Source organism: Mus pahari, chromosome X (genome assembly GCF_900095145.1).
Source record: "Mus pahari chromosome X, PAHARI_EIJ_v1.1, whole genome shotgun sequence".
Classification (NCBI taxonomy): Eukaryota; Metazoa; Chordata; class Mammalia; order Rodentia; family Muridae; genus Mus; species Mus pahari.
In genome coordinates, this window is record NC_034613.1 from 48,180,453 (window position 1) to 48,205,557 (window position 25,105).

General features: G+C 39.7%; 1 protein-coding gene across 7 annotated transcripts in view; it reads right to left on the bottom strand.

The window, feature by feature from the left end:
- Positions 1-344: 344 nt before the first annotated feature.
- The window catches only part of Arhgef6 (Rac/Cdc42 guanine nucleotide exchange factor 6), a 113,384-nt gene continuing 88,623 nt past the window's right edge, over positions 345-25,105 (bottom strand). For 4 of the 7 annotated variants that reach the window (XM_021187965.2, XM_029534316.1, XM_029534317.1 and 1 more), the window contains 13 exons: positions 23,696-23,834; positions 20,229-20,288; positions 17,483-17,629; positions 15,054-15,140; positions 14,205-14,283; positions 13,258-13,403; positions 11,947-12,072; positions 10,370-10,390; positions 9,171-9,264; positions 7,755-7,832; positions 5,670-5,769; positions 3,609-3,663; positions 345-2,432 (listed from right to left, as the gene is read on the bottom strand). In XM_021187965.2, the coding sequence (XP_021043624.1) occupies positions 2,292-2,432; positions 3,609-3,663; positions 5,670-5,769; positions 7,755-7,832; positions 9,171-9,264; positions 10,370-10,390; positions 11,947-12,072; positions 13,258-13,403; positions 14,205-14,283; positions 15,054-15,140; positions 17,483-17,629; positions 20,229-20,288; positions 23,696-23,834 (1,273 nt within the window). In that variant the 3' untranslated portion in view covers positions 345-2,291. The remainder of the gene's footprint in view (positions 2,433-3,608; positions 3,664-5,669; positions 5,770-7,754; positions 7,833-9,170; positions 9,265-10,369; positions 10,391-11,946; positions 12,073-13,257; positions 13,404-14,204; positions 14,284-15,053; positions 15,141-17,482; positions 17,630-20,228; positions 20,289-23,695; positions 23,835-25,105) is intronic. The other 3 variants (XM_029534313.1, XM_029534312.1, XM_029534314.1) reach the window with 3 other exon arrangements.

The following is a 25,105-nucleotide window of genomic DNA, read 5'->3' on the forward strand; positions in this document are numbered from 1 at the left end:
TTGGGTACTTTCTCTAGCTCCTCTATTGGGGGTCCTGTGTTCCATCCAATAGATGGCTGTTGAGCATCCACTTCTGTGTTTGCATAGCCTCACAAGAGACTGCTATATCAGGGTCCCTTCAGTAAAATCTAAAAGCAAAGACTTTCAAAGTTCTCACTACAGACATTGTAATACTTGAGTCAATGCATGCATGGATGCCATGATGTATGCATGGAATAAAAGCTCACACCGCTGTCACCAACAATTCATATTTGTTCAGCTGAATATAAGATGACATTTAAAGAATAACCTTCCTCAACATCAGTCAGTAAGAAAAAATAAAACACATGATCTTATTTATAAAGCACTGTTTATTCTTGTTTATTGAAAATTTCCATTTTAAAAGTCTTTAAAATAAAAACAAGTTTAGAAAATCTGAGCTCCTATAAGAAGGGACATAACAGAGGGGAAACTGAAAGGCCCCTAAGGGCAGCAGTTTACTTCCAGAGTATTGTAAACAACACAACTATGGAGACATGACTGTGGGGTTAACATGGCTTCATTTCCTTTATATTATTTAGTGTGTAAGCATGGGCAGCCCACTGCACAAGTTTCATTATCCAGAGTACCAAGGGCCTCTCCTCAGAAGGGCAAAGTCCCCAAACATGCATATGTACACATCCTTTATGAGACCTTTCAATGTCTTAAGCAATGAACTAAATTATTTGGCAACCACAAAAGTGGTTTTTCCTATGGACAAATTTTGCACATTGATTGCCAACTATCGACCAAGCACAGACAGGACACATGGGAACATGTAGGTTGCTACTGTTATTCCTTTTGTAAAAATGTTTTACATGAAAGATGTCTCATAGAAATCTGGGCTTAGAAACAGGACAATTGTTCTTAGAACCCTTTACTCTCTAAGCTGACAAAGATACGATTGTCTGAGGTTGGCCTTTAGGAATACTCCATATCCTGTGGGTGCTATAATGTTGGCCATGTAACATGAGATAATAGCACTGTACCATGAAGTTATGGAACCCGTGAGAACCTCCATACCACAAAAGAAAAGCGATCCTCATCAAGCTTGGAGGCCTCAATCAAATATCCACGTAAGCCTTTGGTTGGCATTCTGTGATTTTGCCATCTGGTCAAGTTGTCCTGTCATCTGAGGAGGTAGGTGAGAGCTGTACTCCTCCATCCTCAGCCCATTTCGACTTGTATTGAATTTAGGTATACAGTGTTCTTCTGGGGCTCTCTGTGAAATCTGCTTTCTTACAGGTCACTTTTCTGGGACACATACAAAGTCAATGGTTTGACATTATAAACAACTTGAGCAAACTAGTTTCAGTCAGCTTCACTGACAGCCTGCTCCAGCTAGGAGGGGCCCTTGAACTCAGGGTCTACAATCTGGCTCATCATCCTAGAGGCCATTGATGAGTCCAACTTCTCACTGCGGAAACCAGAGCTTGGTGAGATGGGATGGAAGGTGTATGAGGGCACAATATCTTCTCACCCAGGTTGTCTAGAAAGGTGAAAAGGTTGTAATGGGAATATTCAAAGTAAAGTCACTGCTCACAGTAACTGTTTGACGAGATAAGCAAAGCAAATCCATCATCATTTACACCCCACTTTGTATGGCTGGCTAAAAGCATGGGGTTGCGGGGAGGTAGAAAACTTACATAGAGGCAGAGGGCTGGGCTGTAAAGCTACACTACACTAGGGATATGCACTCCATCAAGCTGCTCTGCCCTGCTGCTGAGAGAGGACTGCCTGAAGCAATTTGCTGAGAGCCTTGGTGCTGGTGTGCATGGTTGGAGTTCCTACCACACTGACTTTAAATGGACAACAGCACAGAGGGCATAAGGGCACTACACTGTTCTTGATCTCAACAGACAACATGGGCAATAAGTTCTTAAAGTACTGAAGGGGGCCATATGATAGTCAAGGGAAGGGCAGCTGGGTCACTGGGCAAAGGTGTTCATTTTCACCTACTCTAGACATAGCCTGAGAAGCTTAGCCTCCAGCGAATTAGGTAGTAAAGGGCTGTTGGGCATAGCAATGTATTGGGGCCATTTTGGCCACCACATCAGGCTATTTCCCCTGTTAAAACAAGTGTCAATCAAATGATAACCAAGCAACAAACACTGGATCAAACAGTAGAGGAGGGAGGGAGAAAGGAAGAGAGAGAGGAAGAAAGAGAGAGCATTCCAACACCACAAAGCACAAAGCTCAAGTGCACAGTGAAACCATCCAGCTGGCCACTTTAACGAGTGCTGAAGGCACTGTGCTCTGCTGCACAGTGATGGTTACTGGAGAATCGAGGTCTTGCTGCTGGATTCAGATCGAATGCATTCATCTGTTTGCTTCAACAGCTTCCGGACCAGCTTCTCTAGGTCCTTCCTCGACTTCAGTTCTTCTTCCAGACATTGCTTCATTTTTTTATTCTCCTAGAAGGGAAAAGAGTTATTAATCACTGACCCAAGGGAGCCCTTCTCAGAGTTCCTCCTCCTCCTCTTCCTCTTCCTCTTCCTCCCTGTCCTCCTCTCCCTCCTCCTCATGGCATCCTTCACATTGACTACATATTCTGAGAGCAGGCTGTCTCTTGGTTCTCTGCCTGTGTGTAAGCAGCCTCCTACACGCTTCAATTTTCTCCAAATGTCCTTGCAAATGGAACCTGCTGCACAGACAACTTGCTCCACGCTTTTTCATTCAGGATCACTTTTCTTTCAGTGCAAGTGTGTGCTAAGAGGCTCCCCAAATATGTCTGGTGCCAGCTTCATCTTCTGAGTACCAGACCCATAGGGCCATATCAATGGGACAGGTCAAGCTAGAGAGATGACAAGCACTTTAAACTTATTATGTTCTAAAGGGAACTTAGTATCACCTCTCCCATTACCCAAAACCTCTTCCAGTGCTTCTGGATCCTTGAAAGGTTGCCCACCATAGCAAATCAGATAATCAGGGGAGAAGCTTCTCTTCCAATCCCAGCCCTGTGCCATCATATGCCATAAGCTTCAACTCTGCAACTGACCATGCCTCGTGCAGGATATGCTAAGCATTCCACAAGTGCTCCTGCAGGCTCTCGACTCTCCCCTCTTCCCTATGCATCCCCTTCTCACAGGTACAATCAGTCTTATCACATATGGAACATAGAACCACACTGCCCATAAATTCACTAATCACCACAGACAACTCTCTCTTCCATCTTTCCTTACTAACTTCTTTCCTCTTTTATATCTCCTTCATTATTCCCTTTATTTGTTTTCATGACAAGGTCTTGCTATACCAGGCTAACGAATCCATGATGTCCTTACCTCAACCTTCTTAATGGCTAGGATTGCAGACAGGCACCACCATACCTGAGCTTGCTTACATTTTTTAAAAGATGTGTGGGAACAAGAAAGTTGTATGTAAGTTTGAGACTCTGCTGCATATATCTAAATAGAAGGGCTCAGAAATTCAAGGCCACGTGGTAAAATAAATAAAACCCAGCTGATACCACAAAGAAAATAGCAACCCTCCCTTAGTACCTGCTCCTGGGCTCTTCCTGAAACCCTCTCCCAGTGGCAAAGAAAACAGAGCAATTCTGTCATCTGAGAAGATAGCTTTTGGTAATGCATTACCTGCTTCAGTTCCTTGACCTCATCCTTCAAGGCATAGACAGTATCAACAAGGCTCCTAAAATATACAGAGCAAATTTATAAATGAATGGTTGGTACTGAAGTGCTGATAAATAAGCAGCCTACAAATCTATATAAACACAGAGATGGAAATGTCAGTGGGTTTCTACTTGTTGGGGAGAAAGAATGATCCACATCCTTTCTCTTCACAGGAGAACAACTCTCATCACACATGCTCATTTCAATGCCATGTTACAGCATCATTTCTTTTTTTGTTTGTTTTTGTAGTTTTTTTTCCGAGACAGGGTTTCTCTGTGTAGCCCTGGCTGTCCTGGAACTCACTTTGTAGGCCAGGCTGGCCTCGAACTCAGAAATCCGCCTGCCTCTGCCTCCCGAGTGCTGGGATTAAAGGCGTGCACCACCACGCCTGGTTTACAGCATCATTTCTATACTGCACAGTTCTCTTCTCACTCACAGCTTATGTGGCCAGAACATAAGCGATTACAACAATGAGGATATGGTCGACAAATTAAAAATGATATAAAGTATACAGTGTTGGTGTGTTTGTCTTATGAAATTATGCCATAAATGAAATTATCACAACCATCACCACATGTATTTATGGTTACAATTTGCACGTGTGTGTGTGTGTGTGTGTGTGTGTGTGTGTGTGTGAGAGAGAGAGAGAGAGAGAGAGAGAGAGAGAGAGAGAGAGAGAGGAGAGGAGGTCAATGCTCTTAGTAAATTTCAAGAATAAAAAATATTGCTATTAACTATAGTCACTGTTAGATAGACTAAAACTTACCTACTTACCTATCACCTTATACAATTGAACATTATAGCTTTTTTTTTTTATCAGCATCACCGATTTCTTCTACCCCCTCCAAGCCTCTAGTCTACTCTGCTCCTGTGAGTTCCATTTTTAAAAGAGTCTCATCCTATGGTTTTATTGCTGCAGCTTTAGAGTAGGAGTAAATATTACTTACAGTATAATTAAAGCTATGCTATCACAAAAGCCTATATATGCTACAATAGCCATGCTACAGTATTACTCTTCTTTTAGCTAACCTTTCATAACAGACAATTAGGACATTAAAGATTTTTTTTTAAAAAAAAATGATGAAGTTCCCTGGTTAGTGGTAGCATATTTTGTTTCTCGCTTTCTTTCAATTCAAGGAACTTTCAGATCAGATTTTAGTTGGGGATTTTTTTTAAGATTAATTTTTATGATTGATGTGTGTGTTTATGTGCATGTGAGTGCAGTTACTCAAGGAGACCCGAAGAGGACGCCAGATCACCTAGAACTAGAATTAGAAGCAGTTGTGAGCTAGCTGCCCTACCCGTGTCTTGTGAATTTAACCAGGGTCCTCTGAAAGATCAGCTGGTGCTCTTAACTACTGAATCATCTCTCCAGGCCCTAGGTTTTCGTTTTTATCCTGTCACTTACTATCATTCTGAACTTATGTGACCAGTTTCCTTTTCGTCTTGTCGTGGCTATTACTTTCTTTATATATGAAATAAGGATAATACTACATCCTGTGAAGCCTTCACAAGACTATGATGACTACCATATCAATAATAATGTTCTTAATAACAATAATTACTATAGATGGGCACACATTTTTTGAGTGCTAACTTTTATAATTATTATATTTGATCGCAAAACAACTCAGAAAGTATTTCCATCACTCACATTTTACAGATGAGGAAAACAAATTTAGAGAGGTGGAAGAGCTAGCCCAGAGTGACACTGACAATACACAGCAAATTGAGAGAAGAACTTGGACTCTAGCCTGTTCTCTTGAGCAGGACTATGTATGTGCGACATCCCTCCATGGCCTTTGCATCAGCTTCTACCTCCAGGTTCCCCCCTTGTTTGAGTTCCTGCCTTGGCTTCCCTCGATGTTGGAGAGTGATCTGAGAGTTGTAAGCTGAAATAAACAGATTCCTCCTCCAACTTGTTCATGGTTATAGTGTTTTATCACAGCAACAGAAGCCCTAAGACAGGCTGTCATGTCTACTTTAGGCCCCAGACATGTCAAGAAAGCAACACTCTCTACTCACTTCTCTTCGATGATGGTCTGCCCATTACTTCTGGTTTCTTCAATAATGAGTTTCTCTTCCTCAGGGAGTAGAACTTGTGGAACAGAATCTTTACGAGTACCTGTAAGTGATGATCACGATCATGTAAGATGGGGTAGGGAGTGATCGGAGGCTGTCCTAGGTGTTTGTCCCTTTCTATTGTAGTTACAGCAGAGACATTCTTCATGCCCTTGTACTCAAGGGGCAAGCATGCCACTTTCACATTTTCCCTTTTCCAGAGCAAAGAGCTCATCACTGATCACCCAGTCTCTGCATGCCTCCAAGAGTCACACAGCACATCCCATGATCACTGGGAATTCTTTAATTTCAGTGAAGATCAGGCTGAGAGGCAGCACTGCTCTGGGGTACAACATGGTAAAACAGGCTTCAGAAGCAGCACTCGTTCCTTCTGCGGTCCTCTAGGAAATGCAGAGCAACCTAAAGCTATTTTGGTGGTGGGTACAGCGGAACTGGGAGATTATCTCAGCAACACTCAGAAGTGTCTTCACTGCTCTCTGCCCACACTGCCTCTCCAGCCTGGCAATCTAGATCCTTCCTCTCTGGGTTCAGAGACATAATCTTTGGTCTGTCTAGGTCACTGTCTAGGTCACTGTTTTGGAAGAGTATCCTACACAGATGTATACATTCATTACTTTTCCTTGACCACCTCCATTTCCCCAGAGGGAAGATGTGTTTCCCTTTCTGGGTTCAGAGAATAGCTCTTCATCAGTATGCAAAAGATAAATGGATGGATAAAAAAATGTAGACAGAAAGCCAAGAGTAGTCATTTCTAGGGAAACAGGACATTCGACTGCCCCATGATGATGCCAAAATGTTGGCCACATCTGAGTGTCAAGCGGGATACTTCCTACATGTACAAGGGAAGGTAAGAAGGAGGAACAAAACTGGTCTTTTCTTAGGGCAGATCACATGCCTGATCTTTTACCTCTGAGTACATGGCTAGACTTATAGCTAGAAAAACAAGTGAAGTGGTTCATAGGTTAGGTAAGGTCAGATTTTGTATGAGGTATGCTCTGGTGTCTCCTCATTCCCATTTCCACCCTACCTTTCACAATAAAAACTTCCCTTACTCTCCTCCCCCAGCTCATCAAAACTTATTAGAACTGAGAATGCCAGAAGTGCAGCCAGGTTGCATCTGTGGTACAGTGTTCCTGTTCACAGTGAAATGTATTGATTTCCACATCAAATGCTTTCCTTTTGTGACAGCCTGTGAGATGTGTTACTTTGTGTTAAGGCAGTCTCTTATGAAATCCCTCTCATACCAAGTAAGCAGCTGGCCAGCAGCTGTGAATACTACAGCACCAGGGGATATTCATGCCCTATGCAGATTCGAGAAACTTTCTAAAGGGGCTAGTTCGGTAATGACATAAAGTCTGAGATGAGAGAAAGCAAAATATATATTCTATGTGACCTAGACTGGGAAGAGCACAAAGGTTTGCCAAAAGGCATCACCTAGATTTCAAGGGTATAACCTAAAAGCTGTTTAGGCAAATGCCCTCATCTCACAGCTCCTTGAGACATTTTATACATTATGAAGTCTCAGCTGTGTACCCACATTTCCAGATTTTCAGAGCAACTTTGAAACCCAAGTCTGATGAAGCATCGCTCACTTCAACACATAGCTGATGAGAGATAGTATTCTGACTTCCTTTCCTATTCTGCCTATAAGACGAGATTAACATCAGTTTGCAGACACAGGAACTCTCTGGGCTCTTTAATTCCTAACTAGTGCTGGTGGAGGTATCTGTGTAGATCAAAAGAGAGTGACTTTAAAACATTTTTTTCTCATTTCTATCACCTCTAACGTTTTCCCTCTTGCATCTCTTTCTCTCTGGGTGAAAAGCAACAGTTCACAAACAAACCCACCCAGTAGCTAAAGCACCTTATCTGAAAGATTCAGTCCTGCACCTCTGCTCTGCATTGAGTCACATGCTAACCCCATCTGTATTGAAAGGTTTTTTTTTCCTTCTAAGAGACAGTGAGTACCAAAGAATAAACCCCATTCATTAGCAAAAGCAGTGTGGTGAATTCTAATTGAGCCATTACCTTGTTGAAAACTGGCGCTGGTGCAATAAGCTTCGATTACCTTAAGAATCTGAGCATCCTCTTCCAGGGCAGCAGTACCTGTCAAATTTAATCAGTAATAACTTTTGCTACATATATGACCCAAAACACTCAAAATGATGTGTTGTGCCCATCACTGCCAAGGGTTCCCAGTGTTTCTGAAAGGCAGGCAGAAATTTGTTCAAGCCCCACGAAGCAAAGAATGATATCAAGAATAACCCCAAGAGTTCTGGGGTCAGTCCTTGGGGGAAGGAGTATTGCTTCTGAATTCAGAACTCTGAAGTAGTAAGGGTTTTATTAATAATCTCTTGAAGGCTAAAATGCTGGCAGTGGGCTTGGTTTTGGCTCTAACTCTCATCCAGTACACCAAAGTTTTTCTATCAATTAAATGTCAAGACTTGCCTTCTTTAAGAGTCTTTCCCCGTTGACCCCACCCATCTTTTCAACCAGCTAGATATCACTTATCGTCTCCCCAACTCAGTCTTTAAATACTCAGATGGCAATGTTCCACTAATAAGTTCAGGTGAAGATGTGGTTGGAGCTTCAGGAGTTGAAGTTTAGCAAAGATATAATTATATTATATTATATTATATTATATTATATTATATTATATTAATCAGAGTCTCACATAGCCCAGGGTTACAGCTAACTTGTTATGTAGCTGAGAATGTAGCTGAACTTCTGATCCTCCTACCTTCACCTCCCAAGCAGGGATTAGAGGCACAGGCCACCATGCCTGGTTTATATCATGCTAGGGATCAAACTTTGGGCTTTGTGCATGCTCAGCAAGCACTCTATGAATTGAGCTATGTCCCTAGCCACAGGAAAGATTTAACTAAACTATACTTGCAACTCATATATGCAGTGCTGCTAAATCACTGACGTCTCCATGTATGCCCCAAAGTTCCCTTGTTCACAATTTTAGAGTCAAATACAGACATATTGATTGACTGGTTTGCTTTGTAGTCATCTCCTAAATAAAGCTCTGTTTTCTGATGTCAGCAGGCTGACTCCATGGGCAACTGAGGACATCCCTGAGCATTAGACTGTCAGAATGATTTCTGTCCTCGGGTCCATTTGGTCTATCAGAAAAAATATTCCAGGCATCAGAAATCTAGAGGAAAAAATGTGCCCATAGCAAATGGGTACCATTGGGGGATCTAAACCAGGTGGGGTGAAGTGATGCAGCATGAATATGGTCCAGACTGATGGCTGTCAGAGTCAGCAGGAAGTACAGCAGGAGGCAGCTTATTCTAGTCTTAGAAGTGACCAAATTTTCTGTGTATTTTTTTTTTTACAACAGATGATGCTGAGAACAAACTGCTCTAATTATCTGCTTTTAAAACATTGTTATGTTAGTTCACCCATAAATAACTTTGCAAAAGTACAGACACATACTTTTCCTAATCACGTATTCTTCCTCGGATGCTTTCCTCTCCGTCTTTCTTTTGTGAAGAAATTTCTTCATTGTTTTGGGGCTCTTACTAGATTCCTGTAAGGGTAACAATTTCTCCATGAATTAACATTCTCTTCTAAACACGAAGGAAAATAAAGCCAATAAAATGAATCAGAATACATCTCTCATTGCGATAACATCCATTAGGGAAGGGTCACACATACTATAAATGACTCCAGTAATCTCAGAAAGGTTCAACAAAGCACAGGCAATGACATTCCACTTTCAGTTGCCACAGGAATGAGAATAAGAATGGAGAAGGATGCAGATTGTGCAAGAGGTTCAGTGCCTTTAGGGTACCATCTGCAGCAGAAGTAATGGGATTTCAATCCCAAAAGAATACCAGCATTCCTAACTTGTTTTATTTTCATCATGAAGAGTTTGAAGTGGATTAAGTAAGCGATGCAACTACTAATAGAACAGTTCTAAGAGTTTAAAACTGCTTGAATAAGTTTTGCTGAGCAGTGGCCCTATAAAGGAAACCATAATTCCTATCAGTCAGATGGGAAAATGAAGGTGGAGAGTTATTTTCTCAGAGAGGAGAATTTCATGAAGGGTTTCCTGATAAATAAATTTGGCTTATATACAGCCAAACCACACCTTTAATTAGTGCACAATAAAGGTGAAATTTAGTGAATTTGCTTTTTGCCACATTTTAAAAAAATCTATTCAATGTTAATATGCAAGTAAACAAATTGGAACATTGAGAATCACAATATAGTATTCTGATATTCCATATTGTCCAGAATCTATGTATCTATATATCTATCTGATACATGAGAAATAACTAGTATTGTAAAATATAGGGAATAAAGAATTTAATTGCTTTCACTTAGCCACAGTGACTCCACTTAAACTTAAAAAGAGGCAAACATGAAAACCACACATGATTTAAGAAAAAAAATAAGAGGAAAAGCTAGCATTAAAAACATAGGGAAAATGAGCATTTTGAAGGCATGATATATAAAGTGATATTTTACAAGGACCAAACACAAGCCTGCTTTTGAAGAAAATACTTACATGTCAGAATTGCATCTTCACATTTTAGCCACCACTTATAGCAAGGGACAAAACAAGCATAAAGGAAAGCTTCATTCACCAAAGGTTACAGCACAATGACATTACGATGTTCTACCCTTACCTTTAAGATATAAGACATCCTCTAAAATGAATATGTAAAGAAAGAAAAGATGAGCGTGAGAGGTTGATGGTTATAATGACCACATCCATTTACCAATAGCTCTAAAACAACATTTGAAATGTTAGTGTTATCATCAATTACACAGAAAGAATACCGCCACATTTCCCACATTAGTCTCAGATGCAATACCCTCATGCAAAAGTCCAAAGAATCCAGTTCTTTACAGAATTAAAAATGCCAAAAAAATCACCAAAATGCACAGGATATAGCAAGAACATATTAATAACTCTCTTTCCCCAGCAGAAACAAAGTGATCATGCCTTAGTTTTAATAGATTAGTTATGTGTAGGATTAAAGTCAACTTTACCCTTCAGAGTTCGCCTTGGTATGAATTCAGTAACTGACAGTTGCAAGATTTCCATTATTAAAAATGGGAATAGGTTACTATAAAGTGTCACTCCTGGTTTAAGTACTAAAAGAAAGCTGAATGGTTGCAGGCCAATTTCAAAGCAAATCTGCAGGACCACTTCCTGCCCAAATTCTGAATAGGGTTACATTAAAAAAAAAAAAAGTATGCTCAAGAATCATGTCTATTATGCCAGTTGAAAGGGTTAAAAATCCTCCAGTGTCTATATATTGTTCTATTTTGCACTGAGAGACAGAGGCAACAATTAACTGGAACAAAAGCATGGTTGCTCAAATCAAAATATATTCAAAACTGAGCAAAGTTTCCAATATCAAAGCACACCAAACAGAGAATTATACACTGTCTTTATATCCAAATTCTAAGGTTCATTTCATAACTGTCAGCAACTTACTCTTCATACAACAAGACCTGAAGAGTAGTTATTAATAAATGAGAATCCTTCTGAAATATGAAATAAGTAGAAATAAGTAAAAGGGGAAAACATCGCTGGATGAAAACAGTAATAAATACTGTATCATTAAGGGAGCTAGTGACTGACGTGCCTTGACTACACTTGTAGAGCCGAGGACCAGCCATACTGGCCATGACATAGCTTTGTAGCACACTAGGCAGATATGATGCCCTGTGCAGGAAGTTGCTACTGAGAAGCATCTCTGTAAAAATAGATATTCCTTTCATTTAATTCTTCTAACCTTCCCACTATAGCAAACACTGCTTTCGTGGTTGAGACACATGCATTGGTCTCATGATGTTTTAGTGATTGGACTTTATTGATCAACATGCTACAAAATGCAGAATTGGATGTTTGATTAGAAACGCAACTTCCAAAGATGCATTTCTTGTTTGAGATGTGTGTACATAGTTAGCTAATCTAAAGAATCATTCTCTCTTCATAGAGAGACAACAGAGACACCTAAAGAAAATAAACTAAAGAAACAGGCAGTATACTTGAACTGTTCAGTTCCATCAATGTGTGTATATATGGAGAACAGGGGAATGCAAAATTAAAAAGCAACCACTGAATCTAGCAATTCAAGACATATATATATATATCCTATCATAAATTCTAGCATATTCTCACTGAACTATTTGCAGTAAGCTTCAAAATTAGCTTGTCAGAAGCATTTTACACCATACATAGCAAAATTACCTCTTTATAACCTAGAGCTGCTGATGGTCTAAGTGGAGGTGCAGGTCGTAGGCAACTTAAACTCCACGGTTTTATAATTTGAGGAGGCTCCAAGGGTCCTCGGGGCTGTCCAGTAGAGCTAAAAGACTGGGAAAATGTCTCATGAGATACTGGCAATCTGCCATCTGAACCCGACCTGGTACCACACAGTGAGAAAATGACAATAGCTTCATTGGATCAGCAAAGCCAGACATGAAATAGGGAATGTGAAATAGTGAAAGTGTCCATTGTAAAACTGACAGTTTCTACATAAAGTTATGGGGTCTCTAAGGAACAGCATAAAATGGACTTGGTGTCCCAGGATCCTGTCCTCTCTTTTCTGCAATTTCATTTAAGGCAGAAATGTATCCTCTGTAAGGGAGGAAAATGGAACAACAGAAACCATTCAAGGTTCAGCGATGTGTTTAGTACTCACTTAGAATCTTAAATGGATTATTTCATCTGACTAAAGTACGACGACAGACTTAGCGAAGTGAAGACACTGGCTAGTAATTGGCAAAGATAAGACTTGAACCCAAAGCCTGTGTTCTACCACCACAACAGACACACAGCACTCAAAATAGGAATGTTGGCATTGCAGGTTCGAGTGTTAACAGACAACAGAGAAAAGCTTCCATTTCACCCAGAAAGTACAGTGATATCTCACTAATTCCAATTCCACAAGTTATTGGTTTCTGAGAACTCAGAGGACGGCAACGGTAAAGGCATCCCTTCCATGCAAGTTCCTGAGCAGATGTAAGAGGAGTGAGTTCCCTGCTTTGACTTAGCACATGATTCCTGTGAGAATATCAGTTATACAACAAGTCTTGTTTCTAATTAAAACATTTTAGAAGGGCCTTTGGCAGGAAACACTTGGCTAGTAGTTAGCTAGGGTCCCTTAAGACTGCTGACCAAAAGCACACACACCTAAGTGTTTTGTTAATTACAATGGGCCTCAACAATGATGAGCAATCAGAATCAGTGAAGTTTAACTGTACTTCAAAATCTACAAATAGAGACCACCCAAAGTCAAACGGCATGCTTGCTGCTGATTTTTAGAAATCTTTAGTAGGCAAAATCTAACAGGAAAAAAGAAAGAAAGAAGGAAAGAAAGAAAGAAAGAAAGAAAGGAAGGAAGGAAGGAAGGANAGGAAGGAAGGAAGGAAGGAAGAAAAGAAAGAAAGAAAGAAAGAAAGAAAGAAAGAAAGAAAGAAAGAAAGAAAGAAAGAAAGAAAGAAAGAAAGAATAATCCTAATACTTCAATTATCCCAACAATCCCAATGGACTACTTACAGAATGAGTACTGCATGATGAGGAGGAGGTCTTAGACAATGAACTGCAGGAGGCTGGTCCTCTGGTCAGTCTGTTCAGCTGCTCCATCCATTCCTGGAAGTCCTGGTTATTGTTGCAATGGACCACAATTCTCTCAACCGTGCTACCTGTATCACCAAATTATGAGCATTTAGGAACAAAAGGCAAGGATCTGTCTCATAAATGTACTTTGCAGAACCTTTGATACACTATAAAACCAAACAATACACACCCTGGCAATCTGGAAGCTCACATGTACTGACATGCCATCTAGTCCAATTTATTCTAAGAATATTGAACTGTTTTGCCCATTGTCCAAGACGAAAAAAACATGTAGTTGAAACCAGTTGAAAAATCTTTAGGCAAGTACCAAATCTTAGGCTCCTTATTGGTGAGTACAGGTTTTGATAAAGCTGTGACATCCATGTAGACATGCAGGCATTACAGGTAAATCACAGAGGCCCCCCAAAAGGGAAAATGTCAAGGAGAATTATGAAGCCTGGATATTTTGCTCAATTTGTATAGAAAGTTGTATAGAAAGTTGTGTGGCTTCTTAGAACACAGTCAAGCCTTGCTGGGCTGATGATAAGAGTGGACAGATGGCTGTATCTTTGGCTTCTTGGCCACCATGAACCATATGACAGAGAAGGAGAAAGTCAGTCTCATTATTCTCCAGCTCCTACAAGTCACTCTTAAGCAAGAGAAGATGGAAAGTACTGGCAAAGCTGGGGCTATTCAATGACCAGGAAGCTTCGTGGCTTTGTGGGTATACTCTAGTTATTCTGAGAAATGGAGTGGGCTTTGCCATATCCCCATTAAAGCCTGCTGATGAACTACACAGGGGAAAATAATAGCATTTATATGTTTAAACTTCACTTTATTCCAAAAAGGATTTGAAGTAGTTACATGAAAAGGAGAAAATTACCCACCTGTGATTTCGAACATACAGTCATTGCCTTCAATTTCATCCAATCTGGTCACTACCATTCCTGCTATTGGTATTTTTCCCTAGCAGAAAAAAAAAAAAAAACGTCTTCCTATTAATTCTGTGATTGTACATATTTCTCTCAGACTTTTGATCCTCTCAGGAATCACATAGCAAGACATATTTCACTAGTGTGACAAGAGATAAGGCTTCTCTACCTACGTTTTAATCAGATGAGAAAGCAAGGGAGAAATGTGCCTTTGGCTAATACACCTTAAACCCCAAGCTCATGATTTACAAAACAGTTGACTTTCTAACTTATTTCCCTGTGAATTGAAAAGTGAAGGCTCACATTTTATGAAAGGGAGTAATGGCTCTGACCACTAATAACAGAGAATCATAGCATCTTGGTCTATATTTTAGGAACAGTCTAAGGAAGGTTTCATTCTCTAAGGCATTTAGGGACTGGAATCTTACAAACTGAAATCAAGTAACATGGCTGCAAATGCAGTCTCAGGATCAAATGCCAGCTTTGTATTTCTCAGCAGTAATGATATGGGTCTGTAAACTGCTGCTGCTAATTTATCCAATTGTAGACTTAGATTTCTATTTATACAACTAGAGACCTACGTCATGAGTAGAACAGCAGATAGCCAGAGCAGGATTATACTAATACAAAGGTCTTTGATCTCAAGACCATATCCATATCTGTTCTTACAAGCTGTTTCACTATGATAAAAACATTCTGCTTTTGAAGGCCTGAGCTTTTAGTGGCATGGTGCATATATCCCATCTGAACAGAATCCTGTTCTCATCTGGCCTTTGATAATTTATTTTATATAGATCTACTCACCTGATACATAAAGCCACTCATCCGAGGACTTGCAGACAACATTATCAAGACACTTGAAAACAGCAGAAAATATCGTTCCTCCTTCTCCTGAAGTAGAATAAAACTCATAAAAGGGGGGAACAGAAATTGGACTGCTTTTATTACAACCATCTGAAATCACTCCCTTGAAAACCAGAGCTTACATAATCATCAACGTGAGCATCTGCAGTGAGTTGTAAAAAGATAGCCAACTCAAAAGCACCTAATAAGTGTGTCCTGAGTGTGTGAATATAAGAACCCACATAGATTATGTACTAGTTTGACATGCTAGTCCTGGACACAAAGTCAGTTTCTCAAGGTTCACAAAACGAAAATATAACTTTGCTTTGAATAGTAGCAAAGTGAAACAACTTTCAACAGCTAAGAGATGTATTAATATTCACAGTCATTGAAATTTTCCTAATCCTTAATACTAGGATAATTCTAGGCTCAGTGGATAAAGTACCTGCTGTCCAAGCATGTGGACCTAAGCTAGGATTGCTAACACCGTGTAAGTGCTGAGCACAGCAGCAAGCATCCGTTACTAAGATGAATGGTGCCGGCTTGTAGGCAATCAGACCTGAGCGGCTTATTGGCTAGCCAGTCTAGACAAAATCAGTAAGCTACAGATTCAATGAGAAGCAAAATTGAAGTGTAAAAGTGGAAGAATTTATTGTCTCTACACAAATGCACATATATAGACAAGTGCGCGCGCTTACTAAATCCACATTCTTCCACTGGTACATTGGTACATAAGATATTTGTACACATTTATAAGAAACAATACTGCATTTCAATTTTGTACACATTATATAATGACCAAATCCAAGTTTTTGACATATCTATTGTCTTAAACTTTTATAATTTCTTCATGATAAACACACTCAAAATTCTTTATAGGGCCAGTAAAATGGCTCACTAGGTAAAGACTTGTCTGCTAAGCAAATTTGATAGATGATCTGAAGAGCTGAGTTTGATTCCCAGGACCCATGGAGTAGAGAAGAGAACCAACTCCTACTAGTTGTCTTCTGACCTCTCCATGTGTTCTTTGGCACACACATATGCATGCACAATAAATAAATAAATAAATAAATAAATAAATAAATAAATAAATAAATAAATTTATAAACTGCTTTTAAGATATATTATAATGCATTATTTGTCAACTACATTTTTACGATTGCACTAAAGTAAACCTAACACATGAGGGCTGCTCTGATCCCCTTAACAGAGTCACAGTTAGTAATTCCACTTCACACAATTATCCTCATGGCTGTCTCCTCATTCTCCTTTCCACTTGAGTAGATTAAAGCTTCACAGCTAACTGCTGAAACAGCCATTATTCTCTCGGATCTTTCTCTTGCCTAGTTTTCCTTCCACAAACAGTGCCCTTCTTCAGCAGCCTCTCTGGTTCTACTGGGATCTCCTCTTTTGCCTTTAACATCTGCTTATCGCTTTCTGAAGGACCTTGCTCACCCCATGTGGTTCCTCACTTATAATATCTCATTTCTTGACATTTTATTGCCAAATTATTCCCTGCCTTCATTTTCTCTCCATTGATCCCTTCCTAACTGCACTCTCCTGCTGCTCTCTCAAAGTCATCAATAACTGCCTTCTAGCAAAATCCAGTGGCTTCTTTTTGGTCCTCACATCCCTTGACCTCTGAACCTTCTGGAGCACTCAGCTTGCTGGCCACTTTCAAGTGTTCCTCCAGGAATTTCAATGACACCATAACCCCCAATTCTTTTCTGTTCTCCTATTTGTGTCCTGCACCCATCCCCACAATGGTTCCTTCTCCTTTCATCCAAGGATTTCATCCCGAAGCTGTGAAGGACTAATAGTTACCCTCATTGCTCTAACCTTCCCCAGGGTGTCTGAAGTTTCAATGAGATTGCTTATTAACCCATAGTAATGAATCTCTGCCACAAGCATGTCAGAGGGTATAGAAAGGTGGTATGGAGAAGGGAGACAACCCTAACACCCAGTAAATCATACCAGGTGACATGATCAACCTTTGTCCCCTACTGTAGCCTCTTCCTAAAAGAAATAATCTGTCTTCAGCCGCTGTGCTTCTCTTTGGATATGTACTTCCTAGAAAGGTACATCTGTCAGAGACATTTAAAGCTCTCTAACAGTGACCTCTCACCTACATTTCCATAGTACGTTAACAGCTGCTTACAGGACAGCTATGCATAAATACATAGGGTCTTTTGAAAGTTAACAGGTGTAAAGTATATCTGCCATCTTCTGTATTCCATAAGTTACCCTTTTCTGTTGCCATTATCATGGAAAGGTTCTCAAAGTTACCCTTTTCGGCCATTCCCTCTGCCACTACCCTGGTTGATCTTGACATAAGAACTAATAATGGAAGGGAAATATGAAACCCAGTAGAAGCAGTGCAGAGGACTTACCTCACAGGCTCCATGCTGCATCACCACTTGAGACATAAAGATCACATTTCCCAAAGTCTTAATATCATCTCCTTCCCATGCCTGAATAGGCTCTGAAAGGATCTGCAATTCCAGCTGCTTTCTCTTTCTCAGATCTTGGCACTGCCCCTGCAGATACCAAACAGAGCATGATGCAATGAGGATTTGGACAAGACGAGATGGGAAAAGTTCTCAGAACAAGTTCAAAGCAAGCCATGGCTTTTGAGCCCTTATTTCTCACTTTATCCTTTGTTCTTATTCCTGTGATCATCTATGCTCCTGCCAGACAAACGAATACACTACCTAGCTGTTAGCCTTTCAAAGTCACAGGAAGAGGGGAGCATTCCCATTTTGTCAAAGCATCAAAATAAAGTGGTAAAGGGGGGGTATTTCTCCCTCCCCATGAGGAATCTGGAGAGTCAAGGAACAGATTCCTACCAACTAGAGCCAATCAGTCCTTCACTACCATAGGTAAATAGGGCTATAATTACAAAGCAACTTCATTATATGGTGTATACTTACTCTCCAAAAAAATTAGCAACTCGATAAGAAAAACGAACAAAATCACTCCCAGAGTTTTGAGAACTAAGACTGGCCAAAATTATTTATTTATTTGTTTATTTATTTATTTAATGCCACTGTGAATCAAACTGAATTTATCATGAAACAGGCATGCAATGTCACAACTTTGTTTAGAGAGCAACAGGACATTTTTGTAAAATATTCAGGTTATTTTTTATTCCTAAGTGGATTAGGGAAAATAGATACAAGTGGGTTTCATGATGATTAAGTTGGAAATTCAAATTAAGAAACAGTTTGCCAAAAAACAAAAACAAAAAAACAACAACAAAAAGCCGGGCGTGGTGGCGCACGCCTTTAATCCCAGCACTTGTGAGGCAGAGGCAGGCGGATTTCTGAGTTCGAGGCCAGCCTGGTCTACAGAGTGAGTTCCAGGACAGCCAGGGCTATACAGAGAAACCCTGTCTCGAATAAACCAAAACACAAAAAAACAAACAAAAAAACTAAAAAAAACCAAAAACAAAAACAAAAAAAGAAAGAAACAGTTTGCCAATATGATAGGGAATATGAAGAATATGGAGAGATATAATATCTGTTTCAGAAGACTAAAGTTATCTTGGAGTAATTTAACAGTACTTATTCCAAAGTGAATACAAGTCTAAGCAAATGAGTCATTACGTTACTGCATCCAAATGAATGTAGTATAATTCTTTCTAGTAGTACATTTTTCTATAAAAGTCTGTTGCTTTATTTAACTAAGACTTTAAGAAGTGAATACACGGGCTGGTGAGATGGCTCAGTGGGTAAGAGCACCCGACGCTCTTCCAAAGGTCCAGAGTTCAAATCCCAGCAACCACATGGTGGCTCACAACCATCCGTAACAAGATCTGACTCCCTCTTCTGGAGTGTCTGAAGACAGCTACAGTGTACTTACATATAATAAATAAATATTATATAAATAAATAAATCTTTAAAAAAAAAAAAAAAGAAGTGAATACACTATAGGGGACATTCAGGATAGCATTTGAAATGCAAATGAAGAAAATATCTAATAAAATAAGTTAAAAAATAAATACACTACAGATTTTTAAAGTGTATGTATTTGCATTAAATATATTGCCACCATCAAAACAAGTTTTAACATGACAAAAAAGCGACATGCTTGCTTTTTGCTGGGTACTTTTGCCGGTACTTTTGTTTGTTCTTGTTACTGCTCAGACAGGGTCTTGTGCAGCTCAGGCTGGCCTCAAATTCACTGTAACTGAGGCTCTGACTTTAAAGGGGACCTTTTGTTTCAGTCTCCAAGTGGTGGTATTACAGGTATACCCCATCACACCTGGCAGATACTTGAATGTGACAACCAGTGCCATGCCATGGGTCTGCGTGAGCTCTTCTACGACACTGAGACATGTGAAATGCTAGCATTTTACTATTTTTTTCCCTAACAACAGGAATAAATTTCTCACAATACCTTGCCTGATCTCCGGCTTTCTCTTTAACCACTGACACGTCAGCTACTTATGAATGATGATGACTGGTAGGCCATAACCTTCCAGAAAGGATCAAAAGCTGAACATGGGTCCAAATCCCACAGAATGCTTTAGAAATGTCAAATATATTGAAACTTAGCCCATTACTCAAAATAAAGGGTTATTTTTTTCCTTCTGAAATGACATCAAACGGTTTTACATCAGTAGGTTCAAGGAGATAGGTTAAACTTGATGCTCAAGATGCAAGACTACAGCTACCTCTGTTAGCAGTCTATATTAAGCAACTTCATTTTAGTACACTGTGTTTTTCCTTTTAGGAAGGATTTCTTTATCATGTGCAAAAAAAAAAAAAAAAAAAAAAAAAACAAGTTCACATCTTTTGGCACAAATAGTGAAATTCAGTATTGATGCCAATCAGTTATAGGATGAGCAAGGGGGTAAATGCAAGGAAATAAAAAAAAAAGGAACCCCCCACCTACACATCAATGCTGTGGCCAAGGCTTTCAACTGGGACTGCTTTATACCTTCAGCCTGGCAACCTTTCATAGGTAAGCATACTTTGTGAAGAATAAAACAACAAATCATGGGCCTACTGTGCTCAGAGCTTATTGTTTCTCTCTGGAAGACTTTTGCTTAAGGGAAGAAACGGTACACACAAATCACTCTTTCAGCAACAAAGTATACACAGTGCAGAAGGACAATCTGAGAATGTCACCTACCATGAGTGTTTTGAACGCTATGATTGCTTTCAGAATGTCCTGATGGTCTGGATGAGTGTCCTGTCAAAGGAATACATTTACAAACAGTATCAGCATGTGCATATATGTATATAACAACCTTTAAAATAATTAAGAATAAATAAATAATAAAACAGTATTAGAGACTGGATGCTGCCATGGATGGAGTGAGTTGAAAGTGTGGCCACAAAAGGATAACCCAAGAGAAGGAGTGTGTGTGTGTGTGTGTGTGTGTGTGTGTGTGTGTGTTGGAATTGTCTTATAGCTTAGTTGTGGTTGATTACATGAATGCATGCCTGTATTAAAATTCAAGGAGGGGCTGGAGAGATGGCTCAGTGGTTAAGAGCACTGGCTACTCTTCTAAAGGTCCTGAGTTCAAATCCTAGCAACCACATGGTAGCTCACAACTATCTGTAATGAGATCTGATGCCATCTTCTAGTGTGTCTAAAGACAGCTACAGTGTACTCATATACATAAAATAAATAAATCTTTTTAAAAATTCAAGGAACTATGAGCCAAAAGCAATTTTATTTATTCTTATCTTTTAACATTTTATTTTTATTTTATTTTTTAACTATATGTGGGTATGAGAGAGTGTGTATGTGTATCTGAGTGTAGATATTTGAGGAGGTCAGAGGCTTCGGGTCCCACTGGAGCTAACCACAGTTACAGGCAGTGATGAGCAAGCTGACTTAGGGGCTGGAATACTTCGCAAAAATAGTGTGCACTCTTAACTGCTGAGCTATCTCTCCAGCCCCAGAAATTTTTCTTTTTTTTTCTTTTACTTTCTTTTCTTTTTCCTCTTTTCTTTTCTTTTCTTTTCTTTTCTTTTCTTTTTTTTTTCTTTTTTTGAGACAGGGTTTCTCTGTATAGCCCTGGCTGTCCTGGACCTCACTCTGTAGACCAGGTTAGCCTCAAACTCAGAAATCTGTCTGCCTCTGCCTCCCAAGTGCAGGGATTAAAGGCTTGTGCCACCACTGCCCAGTTCCCAGAAAATTTCTTAATCACTTAATTACTAGAAGCACTGAGATCCTAAATTCTGGTCCAGTTTTGAATTCTTAACTTATACTATACAACTGATTGTTTTGCACATAAAATTAAAGTGTACTGCTATTTTTCTTTTGAATTGACAAGCAAATTTGTTCATAGTTATGGTGTATAATATGATGGTTTGATATATGCATACACATATACACATTCAAACAGTTGACTTTTAAGACAGTTTATAACATATCATACATTTCATAACAACATAATAGTTGTCATTATTGAGGTAAGACTTCCCATTTCCCTGACCAGCAAATAATGGACTCCACAGATTTTTATATGCTTCGATATGGTTACAGTTTGGTCTGTCTTTCTTTTCTTTTCTCTTCTCTTCTCTTCTCTTCTCTTCTCTTCTCTTCTCTTCTCTTCTCTTCTCTTCTCTTCTCTTCTCTTCTCTTCTCTTCTTTTCTTTTCTTTTCTGGTATTGTATTTTATTGTCTAGGTTTTGTAGGATTTTTGAGAAAGATCTTGAAGCTGAGTGGGTAGGGAGGAAGAGAGGATCTTGGTGGAGGGGAAGAATATGATCAACTATATTTAAATTTAAAATTACTTTAATTAATAAAAATTGAATAAATAAGTAATATTTACCATTACCAAATAATTACTCGGAGGGACATCACTGATCCTGTAGTGCATCTAGTATTGAGATATATGGACATGGTAGGTATATTTTACTTAGGAGTGTATATGTACTGACTTCATGGATTCAGTTGAAGCACGGAGAAGGCCAATTCTGCTCATCCAGTCTCAGGTAGAAAACATGGTAGAACAGACTAGAGATCTGACTCAAGCCACGGGCAGGATTGTCCATGAAAAGTTAGTATGTATTCTTTTATGGTAAATCTTATTTTAACAAGTGATTAGAAATCTGGTTGGGCCTGGCCCAATGCTACACTCCCAGAAAGGGGGATGTAGCATTTGATGGTCCCAATCTGAAGGAAGAGTCAAAGCCAGTATGACCAAACAGAGGCTGGCCTAGAAACAGATGAGGCCTGCAGGCATACAGGCAGGCAAGAGGAGCTTAACTGTGTGTTCCTGAAGTTGTCAGTACTGCAGCATCTTGCTGTAGCACTGAGAAGTGACAAGCAGAGGCCACTGGTTTCTGAATTTTTGTAATAAGGAAGGAGGGGCAAACCTCAAGCCATCTGGTGAACTGGTTTAGCATATGGAAAGGCATCCAGAGGTCAACGCCCTCTAGATCCCCAAGTGAAATTTCATTCTGGCAACCTTTCCTCACCAGCTCCCCGCTGTCCCCAACTTTAGGGCATTCCAAATACCCCCAGATGGCTTTTTCACACAGAGAGTGAGCTCTTCAGACTTACAAACGCTGACAAGCACAGTAGCGTGTAACCTTTTTCTTTAAAGATAATCAACCCCTTTAAAACCTCAAAACCTTTCCCCAGACACAGGAAGAGCAACTATGGTAAACACAGTCGTTGCCGCCCACGCCTCCACACCCAGTGCCAGATCACAAAAGAGCTGCATGTTAAAAATCTCAAGATTTGGGTGCTCAGAGTCGCTTATCAGACCTCGTTGCAATTCCTAATATTTAGAAAAGATTGTAGCTACACTACAATCATTACGAGTACATTTTAAGTTCCTAAACAAAAAATGTGTGTGGACGTTGATGTAAACATACTGGTGGACAGTGGAGAGTAGTATTAGATCCATTTATAATCTTTAAGGAGGGCCAGAGTTAGAAAATCAAATGTCCCATTTGCAGTGTTCCCATCTGCAACAAACATCTTTTTCTTTTTTTGTATTTTCTTCTCCTGATTTTTGGTTCAGTCTTCATGTTTTCTGACATTGGTTTGCAAAACAATAGAGATTTGTAGGTCTGAATGCCAATGAACCATCATCTATAGAAGAGTTGGCAATAGAAAACCAAGGCAGTAGTTCTCAGCCAGTTCTCAGCCTTCCTAATTTGCAATGCTTTGATACAGTTCCTCATGTTGTGGGGACCCCCAATCATAACATTATTTCATTGCTACTTCATAACTGTAATGTTGCTACTGTTATGAATCACAATGTAAGTATCTGATGTACAGGATATCTAATATGTGATCCCAGTGAAAGGGTTGTTCAGCTGCTGAAAGGGTTGCAACCCACAGTTTGGGAACCACTGACCTAAGTGATAAATGAGCACAGCCTTAAGGGAAGCAACAGGGCCAAGATCTGGAGGAGGAGAGGGGAAGAATTATAACTGTGTATCTTATTTGGTTGCATAAAGAAGGATGCTGGAATACCATCCAGGAAGAGGGAAGAGCTCATCAAGTCAACTTTGAAGCCATGATGTTTTCTGGATTCTTAATAAAGTTGGTTTGGAGGCAGACCATCTGCTTTGTGCAGTGCTGAGGACACCAGTTGGTAGCGGACCTTGATAAAGCTTGCCTTTCCTTACCTCCATATGCCGTTCCAGTTCTTGCAAGAGAGTAACATACTTTTCCAGTCGCATGAATGGTTTGCTCAGACTTGTTGTTAGAATGAGGATACCCGGGCTGGATGCACCTTGATTTTCCATGAATCGTTCTAGATCATCACTAGAGAAAAACAATGAATATACTTTGAAGACTGCTAAATATCTGATGGCGAGTATGGTATGGCTAAGCAAAGAATTATTTTGACTAAGACCTTGGGTGTTTTTATTCCTGTCCACATCCACCTCTACCATACAAATCCAAGCCTTCATCAGATCCCATCTAGCAGACTGCCATAGGCTAAGTGTTTCCCCAGCTTACTGTCTTTCCCTATTCACCATCCTGCAATAGTGCTTTACTACCATAACTTTCCCATCAAGAACTTCCAAGGGTCTACAAGGTCATCTTAACTTTTGAGATCCCTACTGGACTCACTAGCATTCAAACTCACCCCATGCAAGAGTTTTCTACTAAAGAGTGGACATGTTTTACTTTATATTGTGATCCCCTCAACTGTGGAATTACCACAGCTTGTGAAATGAGTTCAAAGAAACTCTACTATCAGCAATAGAGTATAAATAGAGTTGGAAATGGAGTAACTTGCAAGTGATCCCTATTATAAATGAACACTCTCTCCTCAAGTTTCTGGGCTTAGTCAAGGATTCAGTTTCAGCAACCAGACAGCAGCTTTGACTATGTAGTACCGTATTCATGTCAAGGGGGAAAGGGATGATGACGGCTGCCTTCCAGAATGCTCCATCACAACTGAACAGTTGCATCAAATCATCACTGTTCATCAAATCATCCATTTTCACCACCATGTTCTAGAAGCAGCTGAGGCTGAGTGCTGGATACAGCCTGAGCCTCAAGTAATCCATGCATAAAACAGAAAACCAGGAGCTGCAGAAAGACTTGGTGGTCAAAGCATATACTGATGCTCTTGCAGGGGACCAGCCTACAATTGCCTCTAACCCCAGTTCCAGGGGATCGGACACTCTCTTCTGGATCCCATGGGCACCTTCACTCACATGTATACATACCACCCCCCAGAAACATAATATACATGGATAAAAAGTAAAAGGAATACTTTAAATAACAGATAAAACCTACTTTCTAATTAAACTATATGGATTAAGCTAATGGAATTTGTAAGGTTACCACTTTATGCTAAGCATTTTGGTATAGGTGTTTTCTCCATTTTATAATTGAGAAACCTGAGGTCCAGGAAAGCAGATAGCTGGTAAGTAGCTATGGTATTTGTAATACATAGGTCTGATGACAACTTTGGGACTGTGGACATCACCACCCTGCCTCTCTACAGAGAGGGATTTATTTTGTCAACTTTAGCCAACAGATGCATTATCATTACCTTTTTTTTTATTTGATATTTTCTT